The sequence below is a fragment of the Hordeum vulgare genome, chromosome 4H (assembly GCF_904849725.1).
Source record: "Hordeum vulgare subsp. vulgare chromosome 4H, MorexV3_pseudomolecules_assembly, whole genome shotgun sequence".
In the NCBI taxonomy this organism is placed as follows: Eukaryota; Viridiplantae; Streptophyta; class Magnoliopsida; order Poales; family Poaceae; genus Hordeum; species Hordeum vulgare.
Window position 1 is genome coordinate 15,646,639 of NC_058521.1, and position 16,527 is coordinate 15,663,165.

General features: G+C 46.7%; 1 protein-coding gene across 1 annotated transcript; it reads left to right on the forward strand.

Annotated features, from left to right (window-relative positions):
• Nucleotides 1-7,558: 7,558 nt before the first annotated feature.
• On the forward strand, nucleotides 7,559-15,516 carry LOC123447396. The gene is made up of 14 exons (XM_045123992.1): nucleotides 7,559-7,978; nucleotides 8,624-8,714; nucleotides 8,807-8,891; nucleotides 9,012-9,096; nucleotides 10,634-10,703; nucleotides 12,685-12,754; nucleotides 13,316-13,361; nucleotides 13,440-13,689; nucleotides 14,016-14,221; nucleotides 14,375-14,449; nucleotides 14,582-14,651; nucleotides 14,762-14,842; nucleotides 14,954-15,033; nucleotides 15,129-15,516. The coding sequence occupies exons 1-14, from the start codon at nucleotides 7,845-7,847 to the stop codon at nucleotides 15,205-15,207; spliced, it is 1,422 nt and encodes a 473-aa protein (XP_044979927.1). The 5' UTR covers nucleotides 7,559-7,844; the 3' UTR covers nucleotides 15,208-15,516.
• The last annotated feature ends 1,011 nt before the right edge of the window (nucleotides 15,517-16,527 follow it).

The window sequence follows — 16,527 nt, forward strand, 5'->3', positions numbered from 1 at the left end:
TTTTCCTCATGGGCTTTCCTTGGATGACTTTGTCAGCCCATTATACCTTATTGCGCATCCAATAAACCCATATGGACCCCTTGGGGCGTGGTGGGCCCACCCAGTGCCCCCCCGGAACCCATTCGTCACTCCCGGTACATTACGGGCAATGCCCGAAAACTTTCCGGAATCCAAACACCAACTTCCTATATATCAATCTTCGTTTCCGGACCATTCCGAAAACCCTCATGACGTTCGTGATCTCATCCGGGACTCCAAACAACCTTCGATCACCAACACATATAACTCAACTAAACTAAAACGTCACCGAACCTTAAGTGTGCAGACCCTGCGGGTTCGAGAACTATGTAGACATGACCCGGGACACTCCCCGGTCAATATCCAATAGCGGGACCTGGATGTCCATATTGGACCCTACATATTCTACGAAGATCTTATTGGTTGAACCTCTGTGCCAAGGATTCATATAATCCCGTATAACATTCCCTTTGTCCTTCGGTATGTTACTTGCCCGAGATTTGATCGTCGGTATCCCTATACCTATTTTAATATCGTTACCGACAAGTCTCTTTACTCGTTCCGTAATACAAGATCCCATGACTTACACTTGAGTCACATTGCTTGCAAGGCTTGTATGTGATGTTGTATTACCGAGTGGGACCCGAGATACCTCTCCATCACACGGAGTGACAAATCCCAGTCTTGGTCCATGCTAACTCAACACACACCCTCGGAGATACCTGTAGAGCACCTTTATAGTCACCCAGTAACGTTGTGACGTTTGATACACACAAGGTATTCCTCCGGTGTCAGTGAGTTACATGATCTCATGGTCATAGGAATGAATACTTGACACGCAGAAAACAATAGCAACAAAATGACACGATCACATGCTACGTTCATAGTTTGGGTCTAGTCCATCACATGATTCTCCTAATGATGTGATCCCGTTATCAAGAGACAACACTTGTCTATGGTCAGGAAACCTTGACCATCTTTCATCAACGAGCTAGTCCACTAGAGGCTTACCAGGGACAATGTTTTGTGTATGTATCCACACATGTATTTGAGTTTCCAATCAATACAATTATAGCATGGATAATAAACGATTTTCACGAACAAACAAATATAATAATAACTAATTTATTATTGCCTCTAGGGCATATTTCCAACATGAAGATCATGTGACTCCGGTCCATATCACCATCATTGTTTACACCTCCATCATGTATCGTTTTCATTTACTTTTTCGTTGCAATCACTATTACTTTTCCCGCTTGTGTTTGACTCTTTGCAAACTACAAGGCCGGAGAGATTGACAACCCCTTTGTACTCGTTGGGAGCAAAGTTATTTTTGTGTGTGTAGGTCCACGTCTTCTGCTAGCGCCAGGGTGGAAGACACCTACTTGTTGATCCTAGGAGTCCTCCTGGTTCGATAAACCTTACAGTTCCCGTGTAAGGGAAAACTTCCCGCTCACTACATCTCAACCTTCCACTTGGGGTAACCAACGAGGTGCGAGAAGTATATACATCATCTCGTCATCAGTGCGCCACCCCTAGGGAAACCCTAGGAGGTGCGACAACCCTAGATGGAGGAGGGGGGGGGACGCCCTAGGGAACGGCTTGCCACCCAAGGTAGCCACCACGCCCTAGGGTTTGGCCTCCTTGTGCACCTTGGGCCTTGGTGGGTGGCGCACCAGCCCATCTAGGGGCTAGTTACCTTCCACTTTTGGCCCACGTGGCCCTTCGGGGCTGGTGGCCCCTCCCGGTGGACCCCCGGAACCCTTCCGGTGGTCCCGGTACAATACCGATGATCCTAGAAACATTTTCGGTGATCAAATCTCCACTTCCTATATATGAATCTTTACCCGCGGACCATTCCGGAACTCCTCGTGACATCCGGGATCTCATCCGGGACTCTGAATAACCTTCGGTAACCACATATACAATTCTCATAACAACTATAGCGTCACCGAACCTTAAGTGTGTAGACCCTACGGGTTCGGGAACCATGCAGACATGGCCGAGACACCTCTCCGGTCAATAACCAACAACGGGATATGGATATACATGTTCGCTCCCACATGTTCCACGATGATCTCATCGGATGAACCACAATGTCGGGGATTCAATCAATCTCGTATGCAATTCCCTTTGTCTATCGATATATAACTTGTCCGAGATTCGATCATTGGTATCCCCATACCTTGTTCAATCTCGTTACCGGCAAGTCTCTTTACTCGTTCCGTAGCACATGATACTATGACTAACTCCTTAGTCACAATGAGCTCAATAGGATGATGTATTACCGAGTGGGCCCAAAGATACCTCTCCGTCATACGGAGTGACAAATCCCAGTCTCGATGCCAACTCAACATGCACTTTTGGAGATACCTGTAGTGCACCTTTATAATCACTTAGTTACGTTGTGACGTTTGATACACCCAAAGCATTCCTACGGTGTCCGGGAGTTGCACAATCTCATGGTCTAAGGAAATGATACTTGACATTAGAAAAGCTTTAACAGACAAACTACACGATCTTGTGCTATGCTTCGGATTGGGTCTTGTCCATCACATCATTCTCCTAATGATGTGATCCCGTTATCAATGACATTCAATGTCCATGATCAGGAAACCATGACCATCTATGGATCAACGAGCTAGTCAACTAGAGGCTCACTAGGGACGTGTTGTGGTCTATGTATTCACACATGTATTACGGTTTCCGGTTAATACAATTATAGTATGAATAATAGACAATTATCATGAACTAGGAAATATAATAATAACCACTTTATTATTGCCTCTAGGGCATATTACCAACACTTAGTCCCGGCTCATTTTTGTCACTGTGAGGCCTCACTTCGTAGTGCCGTGGTGAGACGGCATGGAGGCTTCAAGGCGGCGTTGGCACGGGATGGTGGTCGGTTTGGTGCCGGGCTTTGGCGCATCCGAGATGAACGTTGGGATCGGGGGAAACCCTGTCGGCTTGGCCGACACCGACAAGGTGGCGCCTGTGGGTGCCACCAAACCTTCGTGGAGGGCGTTGGGGGGGCTACCCTTCTTCTTGCCTCGTCGTGCACCAGAAGAAACCCTTGGCAGCAGCGTCGTCATCGTCACGGTCCTTCTTGGAGGTGTTGATTCGTACCGGCGCCTCAGAGCCTTGGAGCCTGGTGGGCTAGTGGTCGCAAAGCTTCTTCATTTATGTCGATCCGCCGTTGTCGGCATTTGTCTTTTTTCTTTTCTTTTGGGAGTGACTGTGCTGCTTCCGCCCCAACACCTATCGTTGGTTGTATCGGTTGTTTGCTTTGTAATACAAAGCGAAGGAAAACCCTTTTTCGGTGATAAGATGGGTACTACGAGCTTATTATAGAAGCCAACAAAAGGCTCACCTTTATTCCATTTCCAAGAAGATGTCATGGTCATACCTTCCTAAACAGGACATAAGGCCAACTCCACCGCGCGCCCCCATCCTGTCCGGCCCCGTCCGTTTGGGGTAAAAGGGACAAACCGGTCGGCCAACGCGAGACGCCCCGAACCCATCTTGTCTGATTTGTGTCCGGGGCGACCCATTTTGAGCGCAAACTTGTGCGGGGTTTGGGTCGCGGTGGACAGCAAACAGACGCGCGCTCATCCGTGCCGGGGCCGCGTGGCAGGCGGCCACCTACCTCCCACCCGCCCACATCAATGCGCACGAGCGGTCGGGCCCGCCTGTGATCCGCCCAGGGAACGGTCACGGTCCTTCTTAAATGGGGAAGCCGTGGACCGGTCGTCATCCACACTTTCTATCGCCACCCCGCGGCCTCCTCGAAACCCGACACCCAAACCCTAGCCTCCTCGAACTCGCCGGCTGGCCACCTCGCAGCCATGGGGCTCTGGAACTACGGTAGCAGGGGAAGCATGACCGCAAGGCCGACTCCTCGTCGGGACGCCGCCGCGGCTTCGTGAAGGAGGAGGCCGCATCGCCACCGCGCCTGCTCCCTTCACCTCGACCCTAGGCCCGCCAGCCAGCGCGATCGGCAATACCTCAACGCTGAGGTATGCCGGCGCTACTGGGAGACGAGGACGCTGGTCCCGTGGAGTGACGTCCACCTCCCCAACGCTTGGCACCTCTCCGCCGACCGGGTCCCGATCCCGCCGGTGCTAACGAGCGGCCGTGCGCGCCACGACGAGATCGAGCGCCGCCGCCGCCTCCTCCCCGACGACCTGTACTACGACGACAGGTACGCCGCCGACTCCACCCTCTAGAACACGTGGCTCAGGGACGAGCACGACGTGCGGCGCACCTCCTGCTTCGCCGGCATGGTGTCGGGGCCGCGACGGCCACGGAAGGTGCGCGGGGCGTACACGGCTGCGCGGCCTCACGCCCACGCCGTCGCCTTCCCCGTCTCTGTCACCACCTCCACCTCCTCGCATGACAGCGCAAGAGGAGGCCCGACTCATGCAGCGTGTCATGGAGGACTCCATGATGACGCATGATGAACGCCAATGGCCGGGCCTAGAGGATGCTATGGCCCCCTCTGCGGCCGGCGACATCGCCATCCCCGAGCTGATGGAGGAGGAGGAGGTGATGGAGGACGCCCCGGTGGCCGCGTTCCCTTCGGATCTGGTGGGCCAGCAGTGGAGCTGGTCGTGTACGGCGCCAGAGATGGCGCATGCAGTGGGGGGCGTGAACTGGTGCCCCACGCCGCCGCGGTCACCGGAGCGGGACGCCTCGCCACGGGAGGAGGTGTTGCAGGCACCTGTCAGCTTCCAGCCCGCCCCCGCGCACCACGGACCGCCGGCCCACCTCTGGACGCCGCCGGCCTACGTCGACCTCGTCAGTGACGACGACGACGACATCGGCGGCCAGTGAAGATGGCGACGGCCACGACATCGACGTTTTTTTATGTTAATTATGTCAAACTGGGCCGTTTTGTGGCCGTGAAAACTAGGCCGTTTTTTATGTTAATGTTACGCTTTAAGTTTTTTAACTACGTTTATTTACTTTTTAGTTAAGTTTTTCTATTTTTTAATCACGTCCAACACGGACATGATTTAGGATGCGGCCGCGCGGTGGACGCATGTACGACCCAACAGACAGAAGCGGACATGGGCGAACCCATTGCCGTCACAAACGGAGAAAATCCGGTCAAACCGGACGTCCGTTTGAGATCGTGCGGTGGAGTTGGCCTAAACTCTCATAAAAATAAAAACACAGCCAAAAATGAAGCATTGAAGCCCTCCGATTCTCAAGGGCTAAGAACACCACATACTCCTAAGGCCATCGGAAACAAAAAAGGACGGACCACGGCGTCGATGAAAGGCAGCGTAACCCTAAGCTTTTGTTTGGAAAAAAAGACAACGGCTACGTGAGGCCATGCCGCCCTGATACATGCCCTTCTGTCTAATCTGAATTGTTAACATATCGTCAGACCCAACATAGTACGACTTTGCCGCAACGCACAAGTAATTATCCAGTACTGGTCATTAAAAGATAGTGCGACAACTGCTTAAGTAACCTAGTGAAAGATCTCGCGATAAGCTTATGATGTAGGCTTGCTATCACTATCACTATCCCCATAATTTCGAGTTTAAGATTCCGACGCTACTCCTCCTAGTATAAAACGTCTGCTATTGAGTGCCACCGTTGTTGCAAAACCATTATAAAAAAAGATGCATGCACTTGGTAGACACGCCAAAGGGCTCCACGGGCGGCATCTTAGAGGGTGCTTGGATACGTTTTAGTCTCATGACTAAAAGTAGTGAGACTAAAACTTGCTAGCCTCACCCATGCTTGGATCCAAGTACTAAAGAGACTAAAATCAAGTTAATGAGCATTTATTATCCTCCAAACCCTCCAATCCAGAACTTGCATGATGAGTTAAATGAGGAGAGAGATGACTAATGCATATTTTAGTAGGGGTTCATGTGACTAAAAGATTTTAGTCTCTAGACTAGTTTTAGTCCCACTTTAGTCAGGGGTGATTGAAACTTTAACCTCTCAAAGAGACTATTTTTAGTCAGACTAGTTTTAGTCCTATGGATCCAAGCACCTTCTTACAACCCTCGATCCAGCACTCAACGTACTGTACTGTACCTACCACAGTACTGCGCACCCGGCCGCCGTACAATAATAATGATCTGTGCTTGTGCGATTCATTCAAGTGTTTCAGATGTCGAAAACACTACTCTAGCGGGGCCACCGCAAGTGTAATCCGTGCTCGAACCGACGAGACGCGGTATACAGGTACTCCGACGTCACGATCGAAGCATTTCATCAAGGACTAGTAATAAATTTCCTAAGGACCATTTCATCGGAGCAGCCGGTCCGGCAAGGATCCATGCCGGGAGCGGCGCCGGTTCACGCGAAGCACCGGAAGGCCCAGCACCGTGACGACCACGGGCGCCATGCCTAAGACGTGGTGCACGGCGGCGGAAACCGTTCCGATGGTCACCGAACCGGCGGAGATCGCGGGCGTGGCGGTTGTGGCGGCGAAGTCCATCAACATCATGGCGACGGCGACGGCTTTGTCGACGTCGACCGCCGTCACGAACGATGTGCAGGAAGAAGGATAGGAGACCACGAGGCATCCTCTTACCTTCTCCTTTCCTCCCTTCTGTCTTCTTTGTCTCGGCGACTCTCGCAGGAGTTGTTTTGCCTTTTCTCTGCTCTCGGTAGAGTTACGGGTTGATAACGTGTTTTGAATGAACTGTCTCTTTTATTGATGATCTGTGAAGATTAAATACACATGGAACCGTCGTCACGAACGGATGCGTCCGCTCGTGGGGGTCGTGGGAAAACCGCCGCGTCGGTTGACTAGGAACCGCACGAAGCGTTTCTGTACAAGTGAGGATTATTCCCTAATTAACATAATTAGTTTAAATCCTAACAATAATGATCTGTGTTTGTGCAACTCATTCAAGTGTTTCAGATGTCGAAAACACTACTCTAGCGGGACCACCGCAAGTGTAATCCGTGCTCGAACCGACGAGACGAGGTACTAGTACGTACAGGAACTCCGGGGTAGGATGGGTTGGGCACGCAAGGATGGTCGACGTCACGATGGAAGCATTTCATCAAGGACTAGGAGTAATAAATTTCCTAATCCGAGACGCGCCTTTTCCGGCGGTTGGTTATCCCCAATCCATCTGAAGACAGCAGCAGCCGACTGCATCATGGCTAGCCCGACGCATGATTGGTCGTCACCTGGCCCGTCGCCGTCCGTCCCAGAACCATAACGCGCCACCGCCGCCGTCGCCCCGTCCGCCGGTCGCCGGCGCCGGGAGGGCGTCATGCGTGCGTGCTGTGCTGCGCCGCGCGTGAGTGACGGTGGACGGAGCGGGCGTGCCGTGCACGCGACGCTGACGGGAGGTGCGGCCGGGCGGGCGGGCGGAGCCACCAACGAGCGAATGGAAGATTAAACAAATGGTAGGAATCTACGGTGGATAAAGAAGAAAAATATCCAGCTCGTCGGCTTCCCCGAGCGACGGGCGGGCGCGCCCGCCCTATCCGATCCGACCCGGCCCAACCCAATCCGTTCCGTCCTCCCCGATATACCACCGGAAAACTTGCCGAGATAACACCGGAGGCGCAGACAAAGGGAAAGGGAGGGAGGATCGCACCACCACCCCTGTTCTGTCTGTCTGTTTGTTAATCAGCAATCATAGTCCAGCGCCAAAGAGTAAACAAGGAGAGAAACCCTCCCCTCCCTCCTCCTCCTCCTCCGTGAGTCCGTGTCGTTCCCTTTATCCCCCATTACTCCCCACACCCTGACAACCCACCACGGGCGCCGGCACGGGCGGAGCTGAGAGGAGAGGGAGGAGGAGAGGAGTGGGGGGCTTGGGTGGGGAGAGGGAGGGATGCAGCGGCGGCGGGCGCAGACGTGGGCGGGGGTGGGGAAGACGGCGCAGGCGGCGGCGGCGCACGCCGCGCTCTTCTGCTTCACGCTCCTCCTCGCGCTCCGGGTCGACGGCCGCACCGACTCCTCCTGGTGGTACGCCCCGTAAACCCTAGCCGGCCAGCTACCCCTCCCTCCCTCCCCGCCCGCCCCCGGCTCCCCCCGCCGCGTCGATCTGATTCGGTTGGTGCGGCTGTTTGCGGGGGCGAGCTGCAGCTACTCCGTTCCCGCGGGGGGGATGCAGATGCGGTGTGCACTCCGGAGGGTTTCGCTCCGCGGATTCCTCGGATTCGCTCCGCGGGGCGAGTTCCCGTGTGCCCGCTCGATCCGGGCGGCGCACTGATCTGTTCTCGGCGAATTAGTAGTACTATTATTACTCTGGTTACGGATGGGTTGGTGGCAGTTCAGTGAGACGGGCAATTTGGTTTTAGGTTGTGCCCGCCCGTGTTTCAGGCTGGAACTCCGCTCATGCTACCCGGTGCGCCTCTGATTGTGGCTTTCCTGCTGGGTTCCGTAGCTTTGAGATCTTGCTAATTCACAATGGCCATGTGTTTCTAGCAAGTCTGGAGCTCTTATCAATAGATAGATAGAATGTAATCAAGGCAACCCAGCTGTTCTGTACATCGCTAATCAAGGCAACCCAGCTGTACTGTACATAGCTAATCAAGGCAACACAACTGTACTGTGCAGTGACAAAGTTAATATCAATTGTTTAATTGCCTTCTTATTTCGATTGCCCAGGGTTATATTCATCCCGCTGTGGCTATTTCATGGCGTCGCCGCCCGTGGAAGGTTTTCAATGCCAGCCCCTTCATTGCCTCATGGGCGTCATGTAAGATTTATTTAGTACCGATTTGGCCAGTTATTTTTGTGTTGTTTGTTTTGCCGTGCATTGGATCTGATAAGCCTGTGCCCTGCGTGTAGTGGGCTCCTTGTCATTCGGTTGTTGCAGCGCCATTGCTAATCGCCTTCGAGCTGCTTCTTTGCATCTATCTTGAAAGTTTAAGAGGTACATTCTCAAGTTGCTAGATGAATGAACCTTTGTCAAATCATATCTTATGGTTTGGTGTTATTGTTGTCCCTGCTCTATTTTCTGACCCCACCTTGTCTTTCCTTTGTTCTTCCACAGTTAAGAATCATCCAGCTGTTGATATGAAGATCGTGTTCCTTCCTCTGCTGACATTTGAAGTGATTATTCTTGTTGACAATTTTAGGTAAGATATTTTCTCCTTTTTTGTTGCCTACATAGTAGCAACGTACTTTCCTTTTTTACACATATTTAGATGCAATGTCAGGCATGGATTTAACTGGGTTTGCCCGTTTGCTTGCTTACATTATCTTAAAAAAGTTTGTCTGAAATTATTCTAGTTTATCCTGTTAGATTGTAGATTCTTCTCCTGACTAGGTAACCAGCACAGGTGAAAGCTGTCATGATAATGATATATGTTAGTGCTTCCAGCTCATTATTCTTGTAACTTTCTACCTTGCTCAGTTTATATCTGGAATTCTAGACGAATAATCTGCCCACATTTGTTAGATCAATTTTCGCACAATCCCCACTCACACAAGAGCCATTCAACCAAGGCAGCTTCAGTAGGGAATTGGCTTCATACACATGGGTGCAGTTGCGGTTTATTAAAAATACTCTGCAGCACTGAAAAAAACCCCACACTTGTACTACATATGCATTTGCAAAATTTCGTGCAAAAACATAGCTACATGTCTACTGTCCAAATAAGACGAGAACGTTTCAAATCGAGCAACTATATGTACACATCTGTGGTGCAATTTACAAATGATCATACTTTCATAATGTTTTTGCAAGTGTACATGTCATAGCATGTTGTACATGTATGTTTGGAATGTAAAAAGTGCAGTTTCGAAATGATGCAGATGCACCCAGGTGTGGAATCCGCATTCACCTTCAGTGTTCACCCGAAAAAAAACTCAAGTGCTCATTGTTGCCTACTGTCTATAGTAATAATTGGCCAAACCTTTAATGGGACCACTAGTTTAGAACAATATGAAGGAATTCTAATTGTCTGTCCACTTTTCTTGCCTCTCCATTCTCATTGTACGCCTTTTTATGCATTATCTTCATCCAGAACAAAGTTCTCTGAGTAAAATAGTCGTCTCCGTTCCCAAATTGGTGTGTGGGAAAAAGTATCAATACATTGAATTTTAGTTAAGCATTGAAAATGGCAACGACACTGATTCTGAGTTTAGAGTTGTGTTAGATTAGATAGCTTCCATGTTTGCTCCAGGAGACTTGAAATTCCTGCACTGTTTAAAGAAAATGGAGATCTAAATCGTTCACTTTTGGTGGGTATAGATTGCAATGGTGCAGATTAATCGGATACATCTGGTTGATGCTAGTATGTAAAAATAAGCATTTAGAGTTGTATAAAGTACAGCTCTATTCCAATGTAAACGTACTATAGTATCTAGCTCTATTCAATTTTTTATTCCATTTATACACACCAATAAGATGATGTTATTCACCCTGAAGTTATGAGTTGTAGTTGTAACCATCATTAAGCAAATTTGCATCCAATTCTTCAAACTATTGTTGTTTCAATCCTTCTTAGCTGCTTCAATTATGCAACTTTGAACCTTATCTTTTAAAAGACCCCCTGGATGGAATTGTATAGTAACAAAAACAACATAGTTATTTATGACAATAATTATGATTGCAGTAACTATGGATCTTAACTTGTATATGTTTCTTTTTGTGCGTTTTCTGTTGTTCAGAATGTGTAAAGCTTTAATGCCAGGGGATGAAGAAAGCATGAGCGACGAAGCTATTTGGGAGACGCTTCCTGTAAGTTTTCTTGTACTAGTAGATCTGAAAATGGAACCTTCTTAAAATTAATCACTGTTCAAAATTTTCTTCCCTGAAGTAAACATATATTTTTTTACAACATCTCCTTCTGTTCACAAGGAAAAATAGTGCTAAAGAAATATTTAGATATGGATGCCACTCAATTATTGAACCGAAAGTCATGCAACAGATAGCCAACCTTTTGTCTTGTTGGTAACTTTCTATTTCTGTTTGTAAAATATTGTAAATAAAAATGTAATGATGTGCTACAAAGTAATTACTAGATTGAATACATTATACAGCCCATTTCAGATTGTACAGAGATTTAAATTATTCTGTGTAGCACAAAACACAAGCTTGGCCCAGCTGTTGATATATCTTGTATCAACTCACCATAAAATAATGCATTGCAGAAATATATCAGTTAACTGTTATAACAGAGCAAACCTCAGGACTAATTCACCAAATGTATGGTTGGATCATTTCATTCTCTTTGACATTGATGCTCTAGTTGCAGATTTGTCAAATTATATGAACATACTAGCACCCTGTTCTTTCAGTTGTTGGTTCACACATTGATAGCTTTCCAGAACACACATTTTTCTACCCTATTTATCTGGTAATCATAATTTCTTTAGTTGGGAGGATCATATTTTTTTGGGCATTGGCACTGTCCTAAACTTTAGCCACTAATTTCCATTCTAAAATATTTCGAAAATCCAACTGAGAGATATCAACCCCCAAAGGTTCAACTATCACTTTGAAGATTAAACTGCAGAACAGCCAACAAAACAGTTAACTAAATTGGTGATGGAGGGGCCACACGCGAGTTATCATCTTCAGCCTACTCTTCCTACATGGTAGAAGAGAGTGAGCCTGAGCAGAGGTAGGTAGGGAGGAGCAGGCCCAGCCCTACCTTGGATCTTAGACCAGAGCCAGCACACCCTTATTTTGGATTTTGCTTCTGCTCGAGCAGGGGTGGGGGTGGGGGAGGGTCGTTGTTGTCATCTTGATGTCATGCAGCCAGCTTGCCGTGCCTGGACAGCGGTGCCTTTCTCTGAGCTAGTGATTACACCCAGATTTGGAGAAGGGCACCGCGCTTGTGTTGGCCAGTGGTGTGTTCTGTTGGGCTACTGATGATACCGCTTTGCCGTGCATGGATCTGCGTGCACGCCGATCGGCCGATGACAAGTTGCTCGCCAATGATATTTCAGGACACCAATGTTGGCCGCAGAAGGAGTTGCTGAGAGGGAGAGAGACCTATGTTTGGGGCCAGCTATTTTTATTTGCTTACTTAATTGGTTTGTTGTTGCCAATGCGCTATGTAAGCAAGACATGTCAAATTGGATGACACTCGGGGCAAGAGATAATTTAAAAACTCACTAGTGATACCAGCTATTTTTGTTTATGCTGCTGCAATGTCGTCAGCATCAGTTGCCAAATAGGTTGCCCACATCAAGGGGAAAACCTTCCTAGATTGGTGGAGTTCTGTGCTTTAGTCGTTTTCACAGCTCGAGGGGTATTCTAGACAGCCTGGACTTTATGGGTGAAAGTTGAACTTGAGTAATAATTGAAGGTCAGAAAATGAGCATTTTCCACAAAAGGACTTAATTAGAATACAACGATATTCGTGTATCCAGTCTTAAATCTAACTACTATTTGAAGGATTTTAGTCAGAAAATGGACTGAATGTGTCCCAAAGTGACATCTTTTTTGCGTGATCCCAGAGTGACATGGTTTTTGAACTGGATGAGTGTTTCAATGCAAATTTGATAAAACACAGCGATGTGGAAGTACTTTAAGATAAGTCTGTGAATAACATTTTCACATTCAACAGATGTTACGCTGTTGTATATCCCTGTCAACTTTCTTACAGTTTGACTACACAACTTGTAAAAAAGAATGCAAGTCCTTTTTATCTTACCTACAATAGGGTCATTAGTATTTATCTTATACTTGATACCTTTGATTTTGTAACCAGCATTTCTGGGTCGCAATCTCTATGGTGTTTCTTATAGCTGCTACAACCTTCACACTTCTCAAGTTATCTGGTAAAGTTTCCTGACTCGCCTTCCAATTGTTACGTCATATAAGAATGAGTATCTTATTATTGTCTTGACAAACATCTTACTTTTGCTCAATGGTTATAAACTAGTGGGTGTTTTGAGGCAGCTCGTTAGTTCTCCTCGAGGCCTTTACCATAGAGTTAACAAAGAACATATGTGTTCGTCAACTGTTTTGTGCTTCTGGATTACAGTTGAATCTTGTTTCTACGCACATGACTACTACAGTCTGCTAGGGCTCCATATGATGGAAGGCCTAGGCTTTCTAAGGTTCTTTTATTTGTTTACTAGAGTAGTAGAAGGAAGGTTCATTGTGAGATATTCTCCTGCAAGGGTGCTTAGGAGTTATAAGTGAGACAATCTTGTTTTGAGACTGCCGAGCAGGTCTTGTGCTCTATAGGTAGTAGAAATGATCTATATACTTCCTGAGCCTGTAGGAGTTACATTCTATCAGATCTCCCAAAGGATTACCTAAGTCAATAATTTTTTGTTGGGCCTCCTTCTAATGCACAACATGATGTTGTAATAGTGGCTTATTACATATGGCAGGTGATGTTGGTGCTTTGGGATGGTGGGATTTATTTATAAATTATGGGTGAGACTGATCTCCAATAAATTTCTTATTTAACAGCTAGGATGTCTAATAATCTAATCCATCAACTTGTTTATACAGGATCGCAGAGTGTTTTGCTTTTCTTGTTTGTACAAGATGGTTTAATCCCATGATCCATAGGCCTCCTACTCATGGGGAGGCTAGCTCATCATCAACAGCTATTAGATATCGTGATTGGGAGAGTGGTCTTGTCCTCCCATCACTGGAAGACCATGAACAAGAGAGGATTTGTGGCCTTCCAGACATCGGAGGTCATCTCATGAAGATACCACTGGTGGTTTTCCAAGTTTTGCTTTGTATGCGGCTGGAGGTACATGCCTTTCAAATCATATATTATGTAGGAAATATGGTTGAGATATAACTGGTCATATCTACTATTAGACGATGGACAGATGAAAAACTGCCAGGGAAAAAATATCTCCTTTCGACAGAACATATTACGTACTTGAATTCTGAAAACATTGGCAACCGATTCTACTGAATCTGAACAGATCTTTGGAGTTCATCTGGGGTGTTTAGTAAAAAGTAAAACCCCTTCATTAGCTAGAAAACTTATTTAATCCGTAATGATCTAAATGACCTTATTGTTGTTAGCAATTCCTTATGATTAGTAGCTTAATTCTATCTGCTTTTCAGGGTACACCACCTAGCGCTCGCTACATTCCAATATTTGCTCTTTTCTCCCCACTATTTATTCTACAAGGAGCTGGTGTCCTTTTCTCGATAGGAAGATTGGTGGAGAAAGTTGTTCTGCTATTGCGTAATGGACCAGTTAGTCCGAATTACCTTACAGTATCATCAAAAGTCCGTGATTGTTTCGCTTTTCTTCATCATGGTTCAAGGTAAAAATTGATACAGTAGTTACTATGATCTGTTATTATATTTGTTTATTTTTCTTATTGGCTTATATTTGGCGATCCGCTATGGAGCAATGTAACAGTATTCCACCTTCATGCTGACTTCTAACATGGTAGATTTGTATATATGTTGTTCAGGCTTCTTGGTTGGTGGTCTATTGATGAAGGGAGCAAGGAAGAGCAAGCTCGGCTGTTTTATACTGAATCTAACGGGTATCTTACTTCAGCTCATTCATACGAACTCATAAATTACGTTAATTTGCTCAGTGTGCTGCTATTTGTCTTTGTCAATGTTTACAAAGTCTCTGAACTAGTTGAACTACTTTGCTGTATCTTTGTTTTCAGGTACAACACATTCTCTGGTTACCCACCTGAGGTAGTAAAGAAAATGCCTAAGAAGGATTTAGCAGAAGAGGTATCCCTTTTGCTGTTTTGTGATTCTATAATTATTTACCACATTACAGTTTTATTTGCTACCTGTGATTATCAACAAAAGCAACAACTTCCCTACTTGTTCACTTTCAGGTTTGGAGACTCCAGGCAGCGTTGGGAGAGCAATCTGAAATCACAAAGTCTACCCAGCAGGAATATGAAAGGCTTCAAAATGTACTTTCTATTTGTCTCACTTGTCCAGGCTCATTTTCATTGGATCAGTCATCTGGCTGGTATGTCGTTCATTCCCTGTTAACAAAGCCAAGCAAATTCCGTTTATTTCAGGAGAAGGTACTTTGTAGGATTTGCTATGAGGGAGAAATATGCATGGTCATACTTCCGTGCCGGCACAGAACTTTATGCAAGTATGCTTCAGCCTCTTGCGCTTGCCCTACTCAATCTTTTTACACATATAAGTTTGTTGTTAAAACGGAGGCTACCATTTTTCTGTGCTGTGTAGGTCTTGTGCTGAGAAGTGCAAAAGATGTCCAATCTGCCGTAACCCCATCGAGGAGCGCATGGCTGTATATGATGTTTAAACCTTGCTAACAAATCTGAACGTTGCAAATGTGTACATGTGGGCTGTGTGATGTCGTGCATATGGGCTCGATCACAACTTTAAGCTGATTGAGTTCTGCACAACTCCAGAAAAGTTCAGCAAACATAGAGAAAACATATCTTGTCTAACCAAAAGGAAGGAAAAGATAGCCGCTGAGCATTTTTGGGTTCCAGTTATGTACTGTCAGTCTGTAAGTATGTCACCTTGGCTTCTTTTTGTGCCTGATAGATGTTCCCGTTTGACTTAGGTTGCGTTTCAATGTAAATAAAAATGTCCTGTTGTTTGTTTATTGTGCCCCTTAACCTTGAGAAAAAAAGAGAGTAAATGTTCAGGTCTCCTAGAATAGCATCTCATGGAACAAAATATCTATGTTCCACCTGGTGAAGTGTAGGCGCGTAGCCCCTCATGCTGTGAAGGGCCTACGCATCTGGAAGGAATTTTTGATGAATGGACTCCAGATATCTATACGCTGTGCTGCAATGCTAAGAAGCTTCTCCCCTAGTTTTCTAGTGTTTACTATTCATCTGGCGATCACACGGGGTCCACCATATTCTACCGGTGATTTGCTGGGAGATAGAGTCAAGTACCATCTTCATAAAAAAAATATAAGAACGTTTAGATCACTACTTGAATGCTTTTATAATTTTTTTATTGGAGGGAGCAGCTTAGTGAACATAGTGCATGGCTGAACAACATTGTATTGATTGCGGCGGTGACGGGGAGAGGAAGGAAGAGGGAAGTCGATGGAGGCATAGGGAGGAAGATGGATGAGGGAGAGAAGGCAGCGTTGGATCAGGTAGATGTGATGGAGAGGGAGGCAGTGGCAGTGCTACGTGGGTGGAAGAGAGGGATGATGACAGACCTGGGGGCTGTTGATCGGAATCTAGACGATTGGTTTGAAAAAGAGTCCGATCTTGATTTCTGAGAGGAACTTGACTATTTGATCAAGGAGGTCCAATGGTTTGTAATCTTTTGCGTCCATGCCACAAGGACCTTCAGCCAACATTATTTATTGCTATTTGTGCAACATGTGGGGCGGTAACAGAAGTGCATTTGCACATTACTTTCAAGGCGATGGGGATGGGGACCTCCTATACGGCGCTGCAAGCGCCTGTTTGCCCTCCTGGCACTTGCAGCAACCCGCCTTGGGCCGGCCCATCAAAGAGCTCCGTGCCCCTGCAGGTCCTGAAAAAATCCATTGATTTTAAAAAAATAAAGTACAGCGATTCTGCAAAAAATCTTCAAATGGGAAAAATGTTGACAGATTTTAAATATGATAATAATCAAATTTGAATTTTTT